Source organism: Megascapheus bottae, chromosome 26 (genome assembly GCF_031878675.1).
Source record: "Megascapheus bottae isolate mThoBot1 chromosome 26, mThoBot2.hap1, whole genome shotgun sequence".
Taxonomy (NCBI): domain Eukaryota; kingdom Metazoa; phylum Chordata; class Mammalia; order Rodentia; family Geomyidae; genus Megascapheus; species Megascapheus bottae.
Window position 1 is genome coordinate 603,834 of NC_143534.1, and position 23,629 is coordinate 627,462.

The window sequence follows — 23,629 nt, forward strand, 5'->3', positions numbered from 1 at the left end:
GGCCCTGGGACACTGCGGAAGCTGCAGTGTCCTCTCCCCTCGTCCTCCTCCGGCCCTGCCTGGCCTCTGGCCATCGTCTTCCTCGGGATCTCAGCACATCAAGCTCAGTTGCTGCCCTCACCTTGCCTGCCTCAGCCCACAGTGTCCACTGGCTCTGAAGGGCCAGGGCCACTAGGTGCTCACTCTGTATTTGCCCGCTGGGTGAGTCCTCTCCTGACTCACAGGGAGGAGTCCAGCAAATGAGCAGAGGCGAGGCCGTTCAGCTGGGCCTGGCTGACCAGTGCGTGCAGCTTGTGGCCACCTGGCCTCTTCTTCCTCCACTGCTGAGCCACTGTGAACAGCCATGCCTTACCTGCACCGGGCTGCAGGCCCCCAGGCCCACCCGCTCCCCAGGGATGCACGGCCCATCCACTCCTCCGGCCAGAGCTTTGAGGAGCTGAGGCGGGGCTGCCTGGGCACCGGCGTCCTGTTTGAGGACGCGGACTTCCCCGCCAGCAGCGCCTCCCTGTTCTACAGTGAGAGGCCCCAGGTCCCGTTCCTGTGGAAGCGGCCAGGGGTGAGTGTCGGGCAGAGGGCAGAGAGCAGAGTGCGGGCGGCTCTGTAGAGAGGAGCAGGGTGGAGGGCTGGGAGGACGGGCTATGCACAGCTGACTGTGGTCCACAAAGCTGAAGGGTTCGCAGGGCAGAGGCAAAGGTGACAGAGATGATACCCAGACCAGGGACCCCCAGGGTGCCCAGGGCGCCCGGTGGCACAGCCCCTCCTCTCCAGCTCCTGACCCGGCTCCCAGGGTCTTGTGTGGCAGCGATAAGCAGAGCTTTTTCCAAAGGACATGTCTCGGGCGACGTGCCCCACAGGAACCCAAGGGCAAAAAGCCGGAGGTGGCCGGGTGTGGGCTCTGCGTGAGAAGACCCGCAGGTAGCGCTGTATCCCGTGGAGCCAGGCCTGGGCCTAGCAGTGTGGTGGGGATGGGCTGGAGTGGGCAGCTTCTCATGAGCCCCCCCCACACCAGTTGGGGTACCCCACTTCCGGCAGCCTGAGGCGGGGCCCCAGGAGGCGCCAGCTGGGGCTTGGTGCAAGATGTCAATATTTGCAGCTGGCGCTGCATTAGCCAGGGCTCTGCATTCAGCCCTGCGGTGCCTGGGTGGGGCTGCCAGGGTGGGGAGACCGGCTGTGTGTGCAGGAGGGGGGGAAGCTGGACCAGGGTGGGAGACCGGCTGTGTGTGAGGGGGGGGAAGCTGGACCAGGGTGGGGAGACCGGCTGTGTGTGAGGGGGGGAAGCTGGACCAGGGTGGGGAGACCGGCTGTGTGTGCAGGAGGGGGGGAAGCTGGACCAGGGTGGGGAGACCGGCTGTGTGTGAGGGGGGGAAGCTGGACCAGGGTGGGGAGACCGGCTGTGTGTGCAGGAGGGGGGAAGCTGGACCAGGGTGGGAGACCGGCTGTGTGTGAGGGGGGGGAAGCTGGACCAGGGTGGGGAGACCGGCTGTGTGTGAGGGGGGGAAGCTGGACCAGGGTGGGGAGACCGGCTGTGTGTGCAGGAGGGGGGAAGCTGGACCAGGGTGGGGAGACCGGCTGTGTGTGAGGGGGGGAAGCTGGACCAGGGTGGGGAGACCGGCTGTGTGTGCGGGGCGGGGGGAGCTGGACCAGGGTGGGGAGACCGGCTGTGTGTGCGGAGAGGGGGGAGCTGGACTGGGGTGGGGAGACCGGCTGTGTGTGCAGGAGGGGGGAAGCTGGACCAGGGTGGGGAGACCGGCTGTGTGTGTGGGGCGGGGGGAGCTGGACCAGGGTGGGGAGACCGGCTGTGTGTGCAGAGAGGGGGGAGCTGGACTGGGGTGGGGAGACCGGCTGTGTGTGCAGGAGGGGGGAAGCTGGACCAGGGTGGGGAGACCGGCTGTGTGTGCGGAGAGGGGGGAGCTGGACTGGGGTGGGGAGACCGGCTGTGTGTGCAGGAGGGGGGAAGCTGGACCAGGGTGGGGAGACCGGCTGTGTGTGCGGAGCGGGGGGAGCTGGACTGGGGTGGGGAGGGCTGTCACTCACTTGCAGAGCTCCACTTCTGTGTCCACAGAAGTGATTCACACACCTCCCAGGCCCTGGGCCCCCACCCTCCACCCCCACCCTGCACACCCAAGCCCCCACCCGAGCCCTGAAACTCCTCCATCGCCCCCTTTGCGCCCCCTACACCTTGCTGCCAATGTTAGGCGGGCCTGGTACAGTGGCTCTCAACTGTAACTCCAGCTCCTCGGGAGGCAGAGATCGGGAAGACAGTGGCCAGCCCAGGTGAAAAGGGACTGAGACCCCACCTCACCTGGGGTCCCCTGGCCCCACACCCACAATCCCCATGCATCATGACCCACGGCCCCCATTCCCTCATCCCCACACCCCACATCCCAGTGGGGCAGCGTGGTGTGGGAGGCCCCGTGATGTGCGAGGCCCCACCAGGCTGGGGCTGCAGAGGCTGGGTGGGCCTCATGCCTCCCACAGTCCCAGGCTCAGACTTGGTGACATGTTGTGGCATTTCAAATGCTTCTCCAATGTCCGAATTGTATAGAATGGCTCACCGGTGTGTCTTTTTTATTTTTATTTTTATTTTTTTACCATTTGGGGGTGTGTGTGCATGTGTATGTGTGTGTGTGCATGTGTGTGTGTGCATGTGTACTATATGTCTTCCCATATTAGATGTTATGTAGCAATGATTATTATACTATTCATAAGTATATAAAATATACACTAAGAAAAAAGTACACGATGTAAAATTATATTAATTTGTTCACATCCTCTCTATCACAGCACTGTTATATAAAATGTAACCTAAACTCATTCCTGCAAAAAGAGCAGCTGGTGTCTGCGGGCCTCTGTCTGGGCGCTGTGTCTGGGCGCCTGCGGGCCCCTGTCTGGGCGCTGTGTTTGGGCGCCTGCGGGCCTCTCTCTGGGTGGTGTGACACTCACTTGTTGCAAGGCTGGGATGTGAGGCCCAGATGGTAAAGTGTTCCTTTGGGAGTCCAGGTTGGCGGTGTCTGCTGCTGTCCCGGGCCTGAGTGAGGCAGGCCACTCGTGTGTGGCTGACAGCCACGGTGGCTCGATGTGGCTGATTCTCTGGGAGAGCCCAGTCCAGGGGGAGCTCTCCTGGGGAGCTGTATGTGGAGATACCCAGCAGGAGCCAGGGCATCTCCCCGGCCTTTCTTTCCTTCCTCCAGGCCTTCCACGGGAAGGGGCTGGGGTGGGCTCCACTGCTCCTTCTCAAGGCTCCATGCTGCTGGCTCCACTAAAGACACTCTCATTCCTCCAGGAAATTGTGAAAAACCCAGAATTCATTCTTGGAGGGGCCACCAGGACCGACATCTGCCAGGGCGAGCTGGGTGAGTGGGCACGGGCTGTGGTGGAGATAGTGGGTGAGCTCCGGCCCATCACAGTCTGCAGCTACCCCCTGAATGGGCCCAGTGGCCCCCAGCCCTCCTGTTCCTTTGAAGTAATGGCTGGTCCCTGTCCCCAGGAGGTCCCCAGCAGTTACTCCTGAACCCCAGACCTGCTAACTGTGAGCTTGTGAGCCTGCCTGGCCCTCCCCACTCAGAGCACAGCCTCCTTCTTCTTCCTATCCACCTCCCGGTGTTGCAGATGGAGAAACCAAGGCAAGGGAGACAAGAAACTGGTTTGAGGTCACAGAAGGACACACAGGCAGTATGGCTACAGAGACCCTGCTCCAGCCCAGGCCCGCCTCAGTTTCCCTTCGCCAGCAGATCTGTGGGTGCCCTGACAAGCGAAATCAAAAAGATTTAGTGTACACTGGGCTAGGCATACCCTCTTCTCCCCTTCCAACTCCAGTATAACCCGTGGACGGGGGCACGTGTGGGTGCGGTGCCTCCCCCCCTGCTTCAGAGCCCTGCACACCTCATTGCAATGGCCTCTGCATTTTCCACGCTGGGGTGAACAGCTATCAGGACTAAAACTTGAAGAGGCGATCGGCTCTAAATGTCACTTTCTAACACACTTTACGTGTGCACAAGTCGCTGCACAGAGTAAATGCTCAAGTCATGAAGGGTGACAGTCAGATGAGGCGCCGAGGGCCGACGCCACCCCAGCTCAGTCACGCGCTCCTCCACGGGTTCCCAGCCGCCAGCCTGCAGGCCCTGGCCCCGGGCCCCACATTCCGTGGCCATCCCCACGCAGCCCCAGCCAGGCCCAACAGGGCCTTTATTGTTGAGTCTTTTCAGAAATGAAAAATGCCAGCCAGGCCTTCCCCTTGAGGAGCTCAGAGCGTCTCTGGCTGGATGGAGAGGAGGTGGCCCCCCTTCCTCAGCGGGGGAGGGGGGCGCAGCAGGAGCACTGCACACCCTGGCTGGGCCTGTGGCCCTTCTCAGCACCTCACTGACAGGGCCCACCGTCCAAGAGGCACTGGCTGCCGTCTACCCTGCAGGTCAGCTTAGTCCTGCCCGCCCGCCCGCTCCTCTAGAGGCTGACCCCAAGCCCAGGGCCCCCACTAAGGCTGGTGGCCCTGGGAGCAGCCAGACACGGCGCGTGGGAAGTAGCTGTCCCAGGGCCAGGCCTGCCCACCTTCTCACCTCGTCCCTCACCCATGTCAACACACACAGTGCTTTCTAGAAAGGTGACCTCTGAGGATGTCACACGGAGTGTGACACGGCCTTGTCCACTGAGAGAAATTAAATCTGGAGCCAAGGCTCCACGCTGGGAGACCCCAAAACGTTCGCACACTCACCTCGTGGTGGCCAGGGAAATACGGTGTGGACTGGAGATCCAGGGGTCCCAGGCCCCATGACAGAGCTCCACGGCGGGGGTTACCTCCTCAATGTGGAGAGCCAACCCCACCCCATGGCAGAGCTCAATGGGAGAGGAAGGCAGGAGGGAGGGGGAGGGAGGGAGAGGGAGGAGGGGGGAGGGAGGAGGGAGGGAGGGGGGAGGGGAAGGGAGGATCACCTGTACTCAAGTCCTTTGGGAACACCTGCATCCTCTGGATGCCACATCTCCCAGTCGCTGGCAGGGGACAGTGGCCAGTGCCCAGTGTGACCTGTGGCCTCACTCTGCAGGGGACTGCTGGCTGCTGGCCGCCATTGCCTCCCTCACCCTCAATGAGAAGGCGCTGGCCAGAGTGGTTCCCCAGGACCAAAGCTTTGGCCCTGGCTATGCTGGCATATTCCACTTCCAGGTAGGGCCCTGGGCAGGGGTTTCCTCTAGGCAGGGGAGGCACGGGAGGCTGCAGCCCTGGACTCCAGAGAGCAAACAGGCCACACAGGAGCCGGCCCTGCACGGGCCCCAAGCAGGCCTCAGCTACCTGCCGCCAGGCTCTGCCCTGCTCCCTGAGCGCAGGCCACTGTGTGACCGGCTCCAGGTCCAGCCGCTGACCGCACGGAATAGACCCCTGCCTTGGCACCCTGCGCTCCCCCTCTCCCGCAGACCAGCCATGCTGACTGCACTCCCCTGACTGCTGCTCACACAGCCAGGTCTCCAGGGGCCGCGCGGGACCCTCGAGCCCCCAGGGGGCAGTGTGAGGGGATTTAAGCTCAGCAAGCCCCAGGTCTCCACCAGGACCCAGCATCCACTCCTGAGGGAACAGGACATTGCAGCTGGCTCTCCATGGACACTGAGCCCCAGGGCCAAGTGACTGGTCCACAACCACCACGCACTAACACCCAAAGCAGGCCCAGCCTGGCTAGGACAGTTATGGGGACACGGGCAGACCCAGCCTGACTAGGACAGTTATGGGGGACACGGGCAGACCCAGCCTGGCTAGGACAGTTATGGGGGACACGGGCAGACCCAGCCTGGCTAGGACAGTTATGGGGGACACGGGCAGACCCAGCCTGGCTAGGACAGTTATGGGGGACACGGGCAGACCCAGCCTGGCTAGGACAGTTATGGGGGACAAGAGCAGACCCAGCCTGGCTAGGACAGTCACGGGGACACGGGCAGACCCAGCCTGGCTAGGACAGTCACGGGGACACGGGCAGACCCAGCCTGGCTAGGACAGTTATGGGGGACACGGGCAGACCCAGCCTGACTAGGACAGTCACGGGGACACGGGCAGACCCAGCCTGGCTAGGACAGTTATGGGGGACACGGGCAGACCCAGCCTGACTAGGACAGTTATGGGGACACGGGCAGACCCAGCCTGGCTAGGACAGTTATGGGGGACACGGGCAGACCCAGCCTGGGCTAGGACAGTTATGGGGACACGGGCAGACCCAGCCTGGCTAGGACAGTCACGGGGACACGGGCAGACCCAGCCTGGCTAGGACAGTTATGGGGACACGGGCAGACCCAGCCTGGCTAGGACAGTCACGGGGACACGGGCAGACCCAGCCTGGCTAGGACAGTTATGGGGACACGGGCAGACCCAGCCTGGCTAGGACAGTTATGGGGACACGGGCAGACCCAGCCTGGCTAGGACAGTTATGGGGACACGGGCAGACCCCGCCTGGCTAGGACAGTTATGGGGGACACGGGCAGACCCAGCCTGGCTAGGACAGTCATGGGGACACGGGCAGACCCAGCCTGGCTAGGACAGTTATGGGGGACACGGGCAGACCCAGCCTGGCTAGGACAGTCATGGGGACACGGGCAGACCCAGCCTGGCTAGGACAGTTATGGGGGACACGGGCAGACCCAGCCTGGCTAGGACAGTTATGGGGACACGGGCAGACCCAGCCTGGCTAGGACAGTTATGGGGGACACGGGCAGACCCAGCCTGGCTAGGACAGTTATGGGGGACACGGGCAGACCCAGCCTGGCTAGGACAGTTATGGGGGGACACGGGCAGACCCAGCCTGGCTAGGACAGTCACGGGGACACGGGCAGACCCAGCCTGGCTAGGACAGTCACGGGGGACAGGGGCAGGCGGAGCCTGAAAGCCCCATTTGGTGATCTGCATGGTGCCTGCCTGGGAATCTCTGGGACGACTGGGGGCAGGGGCCCTGCACCTGCAGGAGACTGGCCCTCCCTCGTCTCCTCTCTTGGCACAGTTCTGGCAGCACTCGGAGTGGCTGGACGTGGTGATCGATGACAGACTGCCCACCTTCAGAGACCGGCTGGTCTTCCTCCACTCGGCTGACCACAACGAGTTCTGGAGCGCCCTGCTGGAAAAAGCCTATGCCAAGTGAGGCTGGCTCCACGTGGGTCCAGGCCACCCCTCCCCGCGGCTCTGCAGTGGGATCCAGGCATGGCTTGGCCTGAAGGAGCTGTGGGGCTGGGCAAGGCCAGCGGGGAGCGGAGCCCCAGGTGGCCAAAGCTACATTACAGTACAACAGCAAAATATAAACTGAAGTCGAGACGCATACCAAGTATTCCATACTGCTTTCAATAAACAATTAAATAAGCCAGGAGAGATCCAAACCCATCCACCAGGTTTTTCCCCAGGGGGAGAAGCTCCTTCCCAGTGGCCACCCAGATAAAGGGGCTGGGGCAGCAGAGCGTCTTGGGAGTCAGCTGCCTCCCACACTCCCCCATCTATCCTCACAGGCTGAATGGCAGCTACGAGGCCCTGAAGGGAGGCAGTGCCATGGAGGCCATGGAGGACTTCACCGGGGGCGTGGCCGAGTCCTTCCAAACCAGAGAGGCTGCAGAGGAGCTCTTCACCATCCTGGGGAAAGCCCTGAAACGAGGGTCCCTGCTGGGCTGCTCCATTGATGTGAGTCTGGCCGCCTCTTTCCAGGCACCATGTTGGCCCAGGCCTCGTGAGAGGCAGGCCATGGAGGGAGGAGCTGTATTTACTTCTCACATTAAAACAAATATTAGTGCCAGGAGTTTGGCCTAGTGGTAGAGTGCTTGCCCAGCATGCACGAAGACCCGGGTTTGAATCCTCGGTACCACATACATAGAAAGAAGCCAGAAGTGGTGCTGTGGCTCAAGTGGTAGAGCTCCAGCCTTGAGAAAACCCAAGGACAGTGCTCAGGCCCTGAGCTCAAGCCCAGGACTGGCCATGCATTCTGGATGAGAATGGTAAAGTCACTCACTGCCGGGTGGAATGGCCCTCAGGCACACTGTCTCCCTCTCTTCGCGTCCCGTGCTGTCTCCTTGCCCCGTGCTGCCTGGCCCCATCTGCCCACCACACCTCTGCTCATATAGCAGGCTCTTGCTTAGTACACAGCCAGGGCAAGGCTGGCTTGATCTCAGTAAATGGAGCCCTACCATGTATTTTCCTGAGAATTTCTTCTTTTCGCCGTGTGTACCAGGAGCAAACATCAAGTCGACAGCTGACAGTACTTTCTAAAGTTCTAATCTTACCTGTTTCTTTAAGTCTATTTAAGGTTCTCTTTACTCTGTAATTAACCTTGGGGATCTGTTTGCTTTGTTTCTTCTGCATGTCCCATTAGTGACACAGTCCACTGTTGTATAAGCCTCTTGGCATCTCCTTGTCATAGACAACTGTTTTTGTCTCAGACTTTGTGGTATTGATGTCCAGATTCTGCCTAGAAGTAGAAAGTAACTAATTTTTAATTTTTTTTTTGCCAGTCCTGGGGCTTGAACTCAGGGCCTTGGCACTGTCCTTGGGCTTTCTCAAGGCTAAGTGCTCTACCACTTGAGCCAAAGCACCTTTACGCTTTTTCTGTGTATTTGGTACCAAGGAATCAAACCCAGGGCTTCATGCATGCTAGGCAAGAACTCTACCACTAGGCCACACTCCTGGCCACACTATTTGTTGAGAATAAGAGACTCCTGCCTAGGAAGAGGCTGTGTTCCACTGATAAGCATCTTAGGTGAATTCTATGCCTTCCACATCGCTACTTCCCCATGGGAGCAGAGGGCCGGTGGGTGTGACATGGCCACTCCCCAGGGACGAAGAGGGCCGGTGGGTGTGACAGGCTGACCATGGCACCATGGTTGACCAGGCAGAGATGGATTGACTTAAACAATGGATCTGATGCTGCTCTCCCCTTTCAGATAAAAAATGCTGCTGATTCTGAAGCCCGGACACCATTGGGTCTTATCAAGGGTCATGCCTACACCGTGACGGGGACGGACCGGGTAGGAAGAGTTCCCATCCCAGGGGCCTGGTCCCTTGGTGTCACCCAGTGTGCCTCAGTGTCAATATCTCTCAGCGATGTCTCATGGAAAGGAGTTAGGCTGGAACCAGAAATGGCAGAACGAGAGCGAGGAGCCGCTGGTGACCCCACAGAACCAAACTGGCCCAACAGGTCGAGAGCCTGGGTCTGGTTGTTGTCGTCATCTTCCTCCGTTCTTCCCAGCTCTATCTAAGGTCTATCGTGGATACAGTTCTCCAGAGAATCAATAGGAGAACACACACACACACACACACGCACGTGCACACACATACACACACACGCATGCACACACATATACACACATGCACACATGCACACACACATACACGCATGCACACTCACGTACACACATATACACACATACGCACATACGTGCACACACACGCACACACACATGCGCACACACACATGCAGACATGCGCGCGCGCACACACACACACACACACACGCACGCACACTGACATATCCACTGGGCCTCACTTGCCCAGGCATCTCCTAAGCATCCAGGTCAGATTTAAATCGTAATCTGTGTGATCCTTGTCACCCAGTCCACTTGCTTCTGCTTTCTGTCCACCTACAGGGGTTGTCTAAAGCCCTGGACATTACAGGACAGTGGACCTCCTGAATGCTGAGTGGACATGACTAGAGTGTTGTTACCTCTCCAAATACAGCCCTGTCAAGTGTGTGGGCATAAAGGACTCAGAGCTGCCTCTGGCCAGCCAATGAGCCCTTACTCTCTCACCTCCCAAACCCCTCTCACTGCCCGGCCTTCTTGCGTCAGGCACAGCTCTTTACTCAAGGGTTGTTGCTATTTCATGTGACCAGGTAAGGAGAAATGCTGGCTCCAGCAGACAGAACCTCGCTGTGTTGTAGCTTAAATCCCAGCACTGAACTGGTCTCTGGCCAGTGTCCTGTTCGATTCTTTGCTGAGCCATAACCACTCTGTGTTGATGAATGTAATATCACTGGCAACTCTGCCAAGTATTTTCAATAGGAATTAGAAAAGTTCTGAGGGATAGTTAAGAAGCCATGTAGTTGTGTTTGCACAGACCCCTAATTCTAACACTGGAGGGGCTGAGATAGATAGGAGGATTACAGTGACCAACCAGCTAGGATACTACCTGACAAGACCCGAGAGAAAGAAGGAAAAGAGGAAAAAAAAGAAAGAAAGAGAGAAAAAACAGGATGAGGGAGGGAAAGAAGGAGAGGGGGAGGGAAAAAAGAGAAGGGGAGGGAGGAGGACGGGAAAGAAAGAGAAAGAGGGAAGGGAGAGGGAGGGAGAACGAGAAAGGAAGGGCGGGAAGGAGGGAGGGAAGGAGGGAGGGAGGGAGGGAAGGCAGGCAGGCAGGCAGGCATGGTGCTACATGAGATACATAGGAAAGATTTCTGTACAAACTGACCCTAGGTGAAATCTAGGAGACCCTATTAGAAATAACTAGAGCCTAAGGGCTGGGACCATGTCTCAAGTGGTGCAGTATCTGCCTGGCAGCTGCAAGCTCCAGAGTTCAAACCGCTGCACCCATGGTTTTTTAAAAAATACCTCAGCATACTTTACCCAAGAGGCCTTCGGTACAGCAGGACCTGCGTGCAGATGGAGTCCACGAGCTCAGGGTACACTTGTCCAAGCCCCCACTCCACTTTTCCTTCACGCTTTTCCCTTCCAGGTAAACTTCAAAGGCCGGAAAATCGAGCTGATCAGAATCCGGAACCCTTGGGGCCAGGTGGAGTGGAACGGGCCGTGGAGCGACAGGTCGGTGGCCCCTCCCCCCCTGGCTGGCCCCGGACAGGTCAAGGGCGCCAAGCCAGCAGCAAGCGGGCAGGCGGCCAGGGTGGTCAGCTGAGGCTGCCAGCCAGGCTCCTCTGCTGCCCCTGGCCTGACCGCCCGCCAGCACTGCATGTGGAGGCGGCTCTCCTCCCGCTCAGGGGGCCAGAGCCGGGACGCGTCCCCACTCCACTCACCACGGCGGGGATGCTCCCTACACCCCAGGCTGAGCGCCCGTGTGTCATTCCCAGCTCCCCTGAGTGGCACTCCGTGGACCTGGCTGAGCAGCAGCGCCTGTGTCACACTGCTCTGGATGACGGAGAATTCTGGTACAGAGCTCGTCCTTTCCTCTCGTGTCAGTCCTTGGCGGGTGGGAAAGCCCAGCCCATCAGCAACTCTAGAATCTGCCTTCCCAACCGCCTCAAGCCCCGAGGCTGTCCTCCGTGCAACAGCCACAGGCCGCCTCACCCCTGCCCAAGCCTGCCATCCTCACGCTCCTCCCTCCCAGCATCGAGGCCTGCTGGCCATTGCGGCCTCTGCTGCTGCCCGGGGTCATACGGCCTTGGCCTTGCTGCTTTTCGGGGCCCATGTGCACCTCAAGCCCTGGGATCTCGCACTCACTCATTCTCCTCTGCCTTCCCTGTGAGAACATCACCACCCGGCCGCCCGCCAGCCCAGCTCCGGCGGTCTCTGTGGCATGCACCAAGTCCCACCCGGCTGTATCCCACCTTTCTGCCTTAGCATTTCTCTCCCCCTGCCACACACACCCGGGGCCTCCCGCCCACCTCCATCCACTCCGTTGCAGGATGGCATTTGAGGACTTCAAGGCCCATTTTGACAAAGTGGAGATCTGCAACCTCACACCTGATGCCCTGGAGGACGACAGCCTGCGCCCGTGGGAGGTGACCGTCCATCAAGGGAGCTGGGTCCGGGGCTCCACCGCAGGTGGCTGCCGCAATTTCCTGGGTAGGTGGCCCCCTCCGCCCCCCCTCCACCCCCCTCCCCACCCGGGCCCCCCAGCTAGGTGTCAGCGTGGCCTTAGAAGCAAGAACTGTAAGGGGCCAGGCTTCACACCTGGGTTGTTTTCCTGCGCAGGTGGCAGAGCCAGGCTGGCCGTCACCCTTCAGAGTCGAAAGACTGGGTGTCCTTAGGCCCGTTCTGCCAGCTCCTTTCATTTAGAATCTTGCATTCCACCCCGTTTCTGTTGACTTCTTTCTCTGGTTGGCTTCTTTTCCTTCCTTCCTTCCTTCCTTCTTTCCTTCCTTCCTTCCTTCCTTCCTTCCTTCCTTCCTTCCTTCCTTCCTTCCCTCCCTCCCTCCCTCCTTCCCTCCCTCCTTCCCTCCCTCCTTCCTTCCTTCCTTCCTTCCTTCCCTCTTTCCTTTCTCTCTTTCTGGTCAGAAACTGGGATTGGGACTCGGTACTCTACCAGATAAGCCGGGCCTCATACGCAGAGCTGGAGAGCCAGCTGCGCCCCGAGCTTCCAAGCACAATCTAAGAACCAGGGAGCAAAAGTCCTCGGCCTTCTCTAGGTAGAAATCCCTTGAGCAAGGCTGATGGTGAGAGCTCTGTGTGCCTGGAGGCAGCGCAGCTCTGCTACCAGACTGCAGCCAGCAAAGAGGCCACCGCAGGCCGCAGAGGACCCGCCGGCCTCCAGGTGGGAAACAACCCACTGCACAGACGCAGCGTGCCCTGGAAATGGGTCCCAAGAAGGTGGAAATGACAGGCACGGTGCTCGAAGTCCATCGGGGGAAATGCGGGGGGAGAGGGTGACGGGAACAGGGAGAAAACATTCTCAGAGCTAGGAGAACCGCATGAAGGAGCAGAGTGTGTGTGTGAGTGTGTGTGAGTGAGTGTGGGGGGTGTGAGTGTGTGTGTGTGTGTCAGTGAGTGTGTGTGAGTGTGTGTGAGTGTGTGTGTGTGCATGTGGCGCTTTGTTCTGCTTGTGCATTGAAGCAGGGGACAATCCTACCTCCTTTCAAATGGCAGACACCTTCTGGACCAACCCGCAGATCAGACTGTCCCTGAGGGAGAGGGACGAGGACCAGGAAGGGTGCAGCGTCCTGGTGGCCCTGATGCAGAAAGGCCGGAGGCGGCTCAGGAGACTGGGAGGCAGCCTGCTCACCATAGGCTACGCCATCTACCAGGTGGGGGAGCCCCCGGCGGCCGCCCGTCCACCCTGCGTCCGCGCACGGCTGCTCGTCCACCCGCGGCGTCGCCCTTCGTGGCAGCCCCTCTCCCTGGCAGCCCTGCTTCCGTTGCAGTGCCCCGGCCAGGCTGGACACCTGAGCAGGGACTTCTTCGGGTCCCACGCCTCCCTAGCCCGGAGCAAGACCTTCACCAACCTCCGGGAAGTGTCGCAGCGCTTCCAACTGCCCCCGGGGGACTACGTGCTGGTCCCCAGCACCTTCGAGCCCCACCAGGAAGCCGACTTCTGCCTCCGGATCTTTTCCGAGAAGAAGGCCATGACCCGGTGAGGCAGGGCACCCCGAGCCCCGCCCCCAGGGTGCCCCAGACCCCCGGGCCAGCCAGCCACCAGTCCCATGGCAGCCGCCCGGCCCCTCTCCCTGCAGGGACCTGGATGCAGGCGTGGACATCCGCCTTCCCGGGGTGAGTCCCCCGGCGTGACGCGGAGAACGGGGCTCAGCCGAAGGTTCTGAAATCCCTCATCCTGACCACAGCGCCTCAAGTCCGGGATGTGGCTCTGCACCGAGAAGCAGCCGTGACGGAGGCCGGGGTGTGCCTCTACCACGGTCCCCGCAAGGGGCGTCACTTCTCCGGGACGCCCTCCACTGGAGGAGCGCACACTACTTAGAAAGGGATGAAATGCTTTTAAATTATTTAAAGGAAATAAACCAGTGATCCAAATGTGGGAAGAACTCCCGCTCCCAGGAGCAGCCGAGCCCTGCCGCCCTCTGCGGGCCACTGCCTGTTAATGCTGCAAAAAAAAAAACCATCAGAACCGTGAGAGCACCCAAGCGGGGAGGCCAGATCCCTGCCCACCCTGTTAGGAGGCGTGGGCAGGGGGAGCAGGTGGCTCCAGCCCAGAGATGAGGTGACATCTGAGGCCCCAAGTTGAAGCCAAGAGGTTCTCTTTGGAGAGGTTGGCGAGACGGGCGGGAGGCCTGCTGTGTGTGTGGCGTGTTCTCTGCTGCCCAAGCTGCCTTGTAAGCCCAGCTGTTCCACCGATTCCCTGCCAGCTCAGGAAAGCCACTCAGACCTCAGGCCCACCCAGTGTGTGCACATTTAGTCTCCTGACCCTGGGGGCAGATGCTCAGTGAGTCTGGTTAACAAAGTCCTTCAGGCTTGCCCTGTGCCGAGCCTCCCCGGGGGCCCCCAGCTGTGGCCCTGCAGTGAGACTGGCCAGGGCAGCTCCCTGCCCTGCTTACCCAAAGCTTCTCCCTCAAGGGCAGCATGGGGTACCGTGGGCTCCTCTTCCCTCATATTTCGGAGTAATGCTAACGTCCAGTTTCTTTCTTGCGAACCCTTTGACTATTTTTCAGCCCCCAAAGCTGACGCCGCCGGAGCAGGAGTCGGCGGAGGAGCAGCAGACCCTGGCCCTTTTCCGACAAGTCGCTGGTGAGGTGGGCCACGCTGCTTGGCTTCCCCCGGCTGAGGACGGCGGGGGTGTGGGTTTGCCAGCCATGCTTCAATCAGTGGTCCTGAAATGCAGCAGGTTTTAATCAGACATTGCCAGGTCCTCTGCCTGGTGCAGCTCTGGGTTCAGCCACAGGAGCGGGGCCATTCATAGCTCTCCAGGTGGGGGAAGAGGGCAGAAGCTGCAGAGGCCGGGGGAGAGGCCAGGGGAGAGGCAGCTCTGCAAACTCCCTTTGCATTTTTTTTTTCCTCTCCAGTCCTGGGCTTGAGCTCAGGGCCTGAGCACTGTCCTTGGACTTTCTCAAGGCTAGAGCTCTACCACTTGAGCCTCAGCACCATTTCCGGCTTTTTTCTATGTATGTGGTACCGAGGAATTGAACCCGGGTCTTCATGCATGCTAGGCAAGCACTTTAACCACTAGGCCAAACTCCCGGCCTCCCTTTGCATTTTAAATGTCAGAAAACCTCTCCTGGGTGAGCTCATCTTGGAAACGTTACCAGTGTCCTGCCTCTCCTGCTGGACCGTCCTGAGCCGGCTGAGCTTCCAGAAACCAATGGGGCTTCTGCCATTAGGGCCAGCTTAGAACTGATAGGGAGCTGGGCCCCGAGGCTCACACCTGTAATCCCAGCTACTCCAGAGGCTGAGCTCAGGAAGACAGCACTCAGAGGGCACAAGGCCTCGACCAGTGGAAAGCTGGCAGGGCCATCCATACCTGCCGCCCCAGCTCCATAAAAGCGGAAAGGGGAATGTCAAAGTCGAGAACGCCCTGGGCAAAAGTTGAGACCCTACATGAAAAATGATGAGACCAAAAAGGACTGGCGGCACGGCTTAAGTGATAGGGTGCCTGCCTGGCAAGCACAGGGGCTGAGTTCACCCCCTCCCTGGGCGGGGGAACGGGCAGGGGAGTGTGGAGAGCCACTGTCTCACCTCTCACAGGACATGGAGGTGAGCCCTGAGGAACTTCAGTATGTTTTAAATGCTGTGCTGCAAAAGAGTAAGTGCCACATGCTTCGGGGACCTGGGGCTGAGGGGGGGCACAGAACCCATGGCCAGCCCAGGCCCTCGGCTCCCTAGTGCTTCAGACGGGCATGCCGGGGTGGCCTGCAGGCAGGCCTTAGGAACGCCTTGCTTTCTGTTGTTCATCTGGTTACAGAAATAATGGGGGGGCGTGGCTAGTGGTAGAGGACCTGCCTGGCGTGCACAAAATCCTGGGTTCGATTCCTCAGTACCACATACACAGAAAAAGCCAGACGTGGTGCTGTGGCTCAAGTGGTAGAGCTCTAGCCTTGAGAAAGCCAAGGACAGTGACGAGAACCTGAGATCAAGCCCTAGGACTGGCAAAAATACAAACAAAAGAGGCAGGTATGTGGCAGGGAGTTCCAGAAGTGCCAAAGAGAAGGCTCCCATCACCCGTAAATGGCCCCTGCTACCTCGGGCTGTGGGTGTGAGCGTGTGCCTCCATGGCCCTCTCAAGTGCATGTGGGAACTTGGCGCTTGGCGCCTGGAGGAGCCCGGCCGGTTCCCGGTGGACAAGAGCCCCTGGCCGGCTGCTTACAAGGGGACACAGCGTGCGTGAGCGCAAGGCTTCTTGCCAATTTTAAATCCCACCTTAGCTTTAGCTTCCCTGGGCCCCGGAGACACAGCTGGGGGTTTCCCACTCCGTGGATTTTCCTTCACGAAGGCCGCCTCTTACTCTGCCTGCGTCCTGAGGGTGGCACTGCCCGGCTCTCAGCGCAGGTGGACGGGAGTGGTCGTTGTGGGTCGGCTGAGCTGGACTTTCCTGTGTGATTGCAGAGAAGGACCTCAAGTTCAAGCCTCTCAGTGTCCTGTCCTGCAGAAACATCATCTCTCTGATGGATGCATCCTTCCTTCCATGGGCACGGCCGTGGGGGAGGGGGAGGCCGTGGGCCTGGACACAGGACGCAGGGCACACTTCCCCAAGAAACGCCTCGCACCCAAGCTGGAGCTGAGCTAAAACCAGGAAGGATCCCAGGGCCAGCATGGAGTAGAGGCATCGGAGCCCCCTGGGGTCCTCACCCCTGCCACCCCCCCTCACCCCTGCTACCCTACCTCACCCTGCCACCCCACCCCACCTCACCCTGCCACCCCACCCCACCTCACCCTGCCACCCCACCTCACCCTGCTCTTTCCCTACTGGCCTTTCCTGGCATCCAGAGCTAAGTCCTACGAGGACCTGGGTTCAAGGCCTCATGCTGCTCCTTAACCAGCTGACCAGGCCAGCGGCAATGGGAAGCTGGAGTTCAGCGAATTCCGGGTGTTCTGGGAAAAGCTGAAAGAGTGGACGGTGTGTGACGTGTGCAGACCCCAGCCCGGAGGGAGGGAGGGGCAAAGCAGGGAGCCCAGCCTGGACTTTCCTCGCAAGCCCCCACGGTCACTGGTCACTGCTGTCCATGTTGTAGAGTGGACATGCTCTTTTCTGTGCCCTGGCCCCTGCTCCCCCCCCAGGGCCTGCCCTGTCCCCTCCTGTCCCCCAGAACTTGCCCTGACCTCTAGAACCAATCTTGCCCCCCCATCCCCAGAGCCTATTCCTTCGGTTTGACGTGGACAGGTCGGGCACCATGTCCTCCTATGAGCTTCGGACTGCGCTGGAAGCTGCGGGTACCCACACACCCGGGGGGCACGGGTGGGGGCTGGTGGCACTGGCCGTGTGGCCCCGCGCAGAGCAGGACTGTGGCCACTGAGCTGAGCTGAGCTGAGCCGGCCCTTCTTAAGGTCAGGGCCTCAGAGTAGCAAGCCAGGTTCAGGCCCCTGCCCGGGCCCGGGCTCTCGGTGCTGTGGGCTTTGGCAGGCATGGTTAAGAGGCACCTGTGAGCACAGACCTGCCCCTCTCCTCTTTCCCTCCCTCCTCTCCCCCCTCCCTGCCCTCCTCTCTGCCTCTGGGTCTACCACAGCTTTTCACATGCCCAGCTGCTGGGCCAGTGAGCAGTCGTGCCGTGCTCTGTAGGAAGAAGAGGAGAGCGTAACTGTGGAGTGACCCCAGGAGAGGGTGTGGTCCTCCACTGTGCGAGGGACAGTGACCCCAGGGACCCACGCGGGGCGGGGGGGCGAGGGTTCTGCCTGGGCACCACGTTTCCTGAGCTGAGGCCGGGGCCGGGTTGGAGACCCACACCAGGAGCTAACCACAGGCACAGCTCCCCACGCATTCACAGACCCCCACGTTCCCGGCACACACCGCGCACACACCCGGGGACGGGGTGGCTCAGCGCAGTGGCCTGGCTCCCTCTCCCACAGGCTATCAGCTGAGCGGCCACCTCCTGCAGCTGGTGGTCCTCAGGTACGCCGATGACCAGCTGCAGCTGGACCTGCACGACTTCCTCAACTGCCTGGTCCGCCTGGAGAATGCAAGCCGTGAGTAGCCCACATGGGGTGGTCCACGCGGGCTGTCCACGCGGGCTGTCCATGTGGGCTGTCCACGCGGGCTGTCCACGGCCACTTCCACAGCACACGGGGTGGTCCACGTGGGCTGTCCACGGCCACTTCCACAGCACACGGGGTGGTCCACGTGGGCTGTCCACGGCCACTTCCACAGCACACGGGGTGGTCCACGTGGGCTGTCCACGGCCACTTCCACAGCACACGGGGTGGTCCACGTGGGCTGTCCACGGCCACTTCCACAGCACACGGGGTGGTCCACACGGGCTGTCCACGGCCACTTCCACAGCACACGGGGTGGTCCACGTGGGCTGTCCACAGCCACTTCCACAGCACACGGGGTGGTCCACGGGGACTGTCCACGGCCACTTCCACAGCACACGGGGTGGTCCACGTGGGCTGTCCACGGCCACTTCCACAGCACACGGGGTGGTCCATGCGGGCTGTCCACGGCCACTTCCACAGCACACGGGGTGGTCCACTCGGGCTGTCCACGGCCACTTCCACAGCACACGGGGTGGTCCACGGGGACTGTCCACGGCCACTTCCACAGCACACGGGGTGGTCCACGTGGGCTGTCCACGGCCACTTCCACAGCACACGGGGTGGTCCACGCGGGCTGTCCACGGCCACTTCCACAGCACACGGGGTGGTCCACGTGGGCTGTCCACGGCCACTTCCACAGCACACGGGGTGGTCCACGTGGGCTGTCCACGGCCACTTCCACAGCACACGGGGTGGGCCACGCGGGCTGTCCACGGCCACTTCCACAGCACACGGGGTGGGCCACGCGGGCTGTCCACGGCCACTTCCACAGCACACGGGGTGGTCCATGCGGGCTGTCCACAGCCACTTCCACAGCACACGGGGTGGTCCACTCGGGCTGTCCACGGCCACTTCCACAGCACACGGGGTGGTCCACGCGGGCTGTCCACGGCCACTTCCACAGCACACGGGGTGGTCCACGCGGGCTGTCCACGTGGGCTGTCCACGCGGGCTGTCCACGGCCACTTCCACAGCACACGGGGTGGGCCACGCGGGCTGTCCACGGCCACTTCCACAGCACACGGGGTGGTCCATGCGGGCTGTCCACAGCCACTTCCACAGCACATGGGGTGGTCCACTCGGGCTGTCCACGGCCACTTCCACAGCACACGGGGTGGGCCACGGGGACTGTCCACAGCCACTTCCACAGCACACCGGGGGCGATGCATGTGCTGTTGGAGAGGGGAGGGGGCTCCGCTGTGCACGCATGGGCTCCACCAACCCCCCTCACGCATGCACTGTCCTCGTGGGGGGAGCTTCGCGGTGCACGCATGCGCCGTCCCCGGGGGCTCCAGCGTCCACCCCGGCGCAGCCGCGCAGCTCCGGACCAGAGCCCCTGCGGACGTCTCCTCCTCCTCCTCCTCCCCCTCCTCCTCCCCTCCCCCTCCCTTCCTCCCCTTCCCCTCCTCCTCCCCTTCCCCCCCTCCCCCTCCTCCCCCTCCCCTCCAGGCGTGTTCCGGGCACTGAGCTCCAAGAACACGGACTTCCTTCGTCTCAACATGAATGAGGTACGGCCCTGGTGTCCTTGGGGAAGCTGTCCACGAGCTGGGGGACCCCATGACCGGGGACACGGACGGGGGGAGGAGGGGACTGCCTGGCCGCCCTGCCGCCTCCGAGCTGAGACTCGCCAGCCTCGCCCGGAGGCCACTCCAGTCCCCCTCCAGTCCCCGTCCAGTCCCCCCTCCAGTCCCCCTCCAGTTCCCCCTCCAGTCCCCCCTCCAGTCCCCGTCCAGTCCCCCTCCAGTCCCCCTCCAGTCCCCGTCCAGTCCCCCCTCCAGTCCCCGTCCAGTCCCCCTCCAGTCCCCCCTCCAGTCCCCCTCCAGTCCCCGTCCAGTCCCCCCTCCAGTCCCCCTCCAGTCCCCGTCCAGTCCCCCTCCAGTCCCCCTCCAGTCCCCCTCCAGTCCCCCCTCCGGGCTCCAGTCCTCCCTCTGGGCTCCACTCCCTGTCCAGTCCCCCCTCCAACCTCCAGTCCCCCCTCCGGGCTTCAGTCCCCCCTTCCGCCCCGCCACAGGCCACCTCCAGGCCCAGCAGCCGGCCGATGGCAGGATATCCCTGCCTGGATGCCCAAGGCTGGGGCTGGAGGAACTTGGCGCGTGGTGGGCTAGGGGTTCATGCCGGGCCTCGGGATGAGGCTCGGGCCCACACTCGGATGCTGGCGGGATGGGGCAGCAGAGCTTTGTCTGTCTCCCGTCCAGTTCCTCAACCTGACCATGAGCATTTGAGGTGGCCGCGCAGCCTGCCCTGCAGAGCCTCGAGTCTGGAGCCACCAGCCCCAGACCCTCGGGGCAGACCTGCGGCCCGTCTCACTCCACCTTGACCTGGAAGACTCCAAGAGCGTTGACTGCAGCGTGGATGTGTTTGTTCTACTGCTTTGTGGGAAAGCAGAGCCCCTGGCATCGCCTGTGTTTGACGCGGCATTCGCCAGGCCCTCTTGCCTCCTTCCTGTCCGGCCTCCCAGTGGCAATTCCCGTTCCGTCTGCCAGAATCCTGACGCCAGCGTGACTGCAGTCCTCTATAAAACAACGTTTCTGTAACCGTGTGGCTGTGTGGGGCGCCTGTGTAGGAGCTGCAAACAGATCACAGCTCTGGGGGCGTGGACCAACATGGAAATCCCAGCACCCTTTCCTGGAGCTAATGATGGAGGCAAACTCCATCCACTCTGAGTAGCCTTTGTGTCCAAAGCCTTGGGATCAGAAAAGGCCCGAAGACTGTGACTCCTCCTCGGGGTCCAGGCTCTGCTCAGACCTGCTCATGGTTAACCCTCGGCCCCCACCCCACAGAGAAGCCGGGCTGGAATAAAACCAGCCTCAGAGGGCCTCAGACCTGCCCAACCCACTTCCGTAGGGGTGACCTTGTGGCAGAGGAGGCAGAACAGGGGAGGAGCGATTCCCAGGTAGGCCATGGGCTGGGCCATAAAAGGAATACTGACAGGTTTTAAATAATTTTAATCATTCAGAATATATTCTTCTGCCACAAAGGAAATAGAATAGAAAAAGGTAAACCAGGAAGTCCACCATATTCAGGAAACAATACATTTCTAAAAAGCCTACACTTCTGAAAAGTTTGAAGAGGAAGAAAATCACAGTGAAAATTACACTTTAAGCTGAACAGAACAAAACAACACATTAAAATTAATAAAATCGAGTAGGGCCTTTAAAAAGCAGACATTTCTCACATTGATCATTTAGGCTTTCATCTTAACAAAAGAGGGAAAAGACCCAAGAAGACTGAAGAGAAAGAAATAATAATCAGAGCAGAAATCCAATAACTAGGGACAGGACAACAGGAAAACATCAAAGCAGGGGGCCAGGAGTTTGGCCTAGTGGTGTAGTGCTTGCCTAGCATGCACGAAGACCAGGATTGAGTCCTTGGTAACACATTAAAAAAGAAAAAAAGCCAGAAGTGGTGCTGAGGCTCAAGTGGTAGAGCTCAAGTCTTGAGAAAACCCAAGGACAGTGCTCGGGCCTGAGCTCAAGCCCAGGACTGGCAAAAAAAAAATCAAGGCAGGGAGAAGTTGGTTCTGGGAAAAGTCCAACACAATTGATAAGAGCGTGTGTGAGTGTGCGTGTGCATGCGTGTGTGTGCGTGTGTGTGTGCGTGTGTTCGTGTGTGTGTGTGCGTGCGTGTGCGTGCATGTGTGCGTGCGTGTGTGTGCGTGTGTGCGTGAGTGTGTGTGCGTGTGTGCGTGTGTGTGTGTGTGCGTGTGTGAGTGTGTGTGCGTGTGTGTGCGCGTGTGTGTGCGTGTGCGTGTGTGTGCGTGCGTGTGTGCGTGTGTGCGTGTGTTGGTTCTGGAGCTTGAACTCAGGGCCTGGATGCTGTCCTTGAGCCTCTTTGTGCTCAAGATTAGTGTTTTACCACTTGAGCCGTAGTGCCACTTCTGGCTTTTTTGAGTAGTTTATTAGAGCTAAGAGTCTCTCAGGGCTTTCCAGCCAGAGCTGGCTGCGACCCACACCGCTCAGATCTCAGCTTCGGAGTAGTTAGGGTTATAGGGCAGAGCCGCCGGCATCCAGCTAAACGCAATGTTTTTTTTTTTGTTTTTTTTTTGTTTTTTTTAAAGGAGACTTTTTTTTTTTTTGGCCCCCTTCTCTTTCTGGCCCCGCTCGCTCCGGCCCCGCTCGCTCCGGCCCCGCTCGCTCCGGCCCCGCTCGCTCCGGCCACCACTCGGTTGGGCTCCGCTTGCTTGCTTTTCGCTCTCTGTCGCTTGTTGCAGTCTCGTCTCTGGCACTTCCGGCTTGGATGTGTATGTGGGATACCGAGGAATCGAACCCGGGTCTTTGTGCATGCTAGGCAAGCACTTTAACCGCTAGGCCAAACTCCCGGGCCCAACGCAATGTTTTTTAATGACACAAAACAGAGGGAAAAAAGGTGGGAGACAGCTTTGACCAGCGCCCTAGAAATGCAGGGGGGGTCACTACTGACACTTTAAATCCTCCTCTAAGTCCTTTCTCTGAAGTATTTGCCAGAGACAAAAACTGACTCAGCAAAGCCTAAGACAAGGGCTGCCTGGGGGCCAGCACAAAAGACGGTTGCCTGCAGGCCCGACCCAGCCTCTCTCCCAGGCCTGCAGTCAGACCTGCAGAGCGGCATCCACGTGGGGCAGTAGACGCAGTCCTCTGCACCCCTGGCCGAATCCCTGGGGTTCTGCTGGGCCAGAGGGAGCCTCGGGACCTGAACCCCCTATCTGTGCAGCGCTGTGGTCACCCAAGGGCAGGCTTCAGAAGAGAAAAACAAAACACGTGATCCGCAGGGCAGGCGTGCCAAGGGTGAGGGTGCCAGCCCTGTCCAGTGCACCGGGTTCTTTGTCGACACAAAGCCCCATTCTCCGGAGGGCTGGGGCAGCCTGCCAAGAACCAGCAGAGAGGCGCCTGACACCACCGCTGAACGCCTAGGTCGATCTGGCCACCCCATCACGGGGCCTGCCCACCACTCCACCACGCCACAGAGCCTTTGGGCAGGAGGGCGGAGAGGGAGGGAGGGGAGGAGGTAAGGAGGGAGGGGAATTTGTCTGGAATGGCACTTGGATGTAAGCAGGGGCTCTGGGTGGTTCTCCAGGCAGGCCACAGCCACGGAGAAGGTGGTGTGCCATCATTCCTGGAGGATGGAGCCCTGTGTCCTTGTGCCCGGATGTGTGTGCAGTGTGCGGCAAGACCCCCACCAGGGAGCCTGGAGGCTGAGCAGATGGCTAAGGTGTTCTGAGATTGCCTGATGGCTCAGCCATTGTGGGGCCGGGGCCAGGGAAGAAGCCAGCATTTTCCCTCTGCTCGCTCCTACGGCGGCTCCCAGCTGACAACCACCCCTAAGCCAGAGGCAGTGAGCACCACGGCCCAAGTTTCCATCCCGGTCAGTTCCCATCGTCCTCCCGGCAGAGAGCAGCCCCCACACAGGACACCTCGGCACACGGCAGCAGCATCCACACCCAGTCGCAGCTGACTGACCAGCCCCTGGTCTCTGGGGCAGGGGTGGGGTGGACTGTGGCCTCGGGCCTCTTGCTTGATAGGCTGTTCTACCACTTGAGCCACGACTCCAGCGCCTGGGTCTGGAATATGGATTTCTAGATTGCTCTTTTTCTCTCTTTTTTGGGGGTGGGGAGGGTCATGGGGCTTGAACTCCGGGCCTGGGTGTTGTCCCTGAGCTCTTCATCTCAAAGCTGCCTCTCTACCCCTGAGCCACAGCACCACTTCCCATTTTCCAGTGATTAATTGGAGATAAGAGCCTCACAGTCTTTGGTGCCCAGGCTGGCTTTGAACCATGATCCTCGGATCTCAGCTGCCTGAGGACCTAGGATTATAGGTGTGAGCCACCGTGCCCAGCTCTCTATCAGTGTTTT

The 23,629-nt window shown here is 60.4% G+C and overlaps 1 protein-coding gene across 3 annotated transcripts; it reads left to right on the forward strand.

Annotated features, from left to right (window-relative positions):
- The first annotated feature begins 341 nt into the window (after positions 1-341).
- On the forward strand, positions 342-20,270 carry Capn9 (calpain 9). Of its 3 annotated transcripts, none has more exons than XM_090319164.1 (20): positions 342-556; positions 3,284-3,353; positions 5,037-5,155; positions 6,969-7,102; positions 7,465-7,633; positions 8,887-8,970; positions 10,673-10,758; positions 11,022-11,099; positions 11,576-11,736; positions 12,757-12,914; positions 13,032-13,240; positions 13,341-13,377; positions 14,271-14,351; positions 15,301-15,358; positions 16,159-16,223; positions 16,601-16,669; positions 16,905-16,983; positions 17,617-17,733; positions 19,252-19,310; positions 19,998-20,270. In XM_090319164.1, the coding sequence occupies exons 1-20, from the start codon at positions 344-346 to the stop codon at positions 20,022-20,024; spliced, it is 2,073 nt and encodes a 690-aa protein (XP_090175290.1). In that variant the 5' UTR covers positions 342-343; the 3' UTR covers positions 20,025-20,270. The 3 variants fall into 3 exon arrangements, with proteins under 3 accessions (XP_090175290.1, XP_090175289.1, XP_090175291.1); XM_090319163.1 differs by having other exon boundaries at positions 17,617-17,731; positions 19,247-19,310; XM_090319165.1 differs by lacking the exon at positions 11,022-11,099.
- The last annotated feature ends 3,359 nt before the right edge of the window (positions 20,271-23,629 follow it).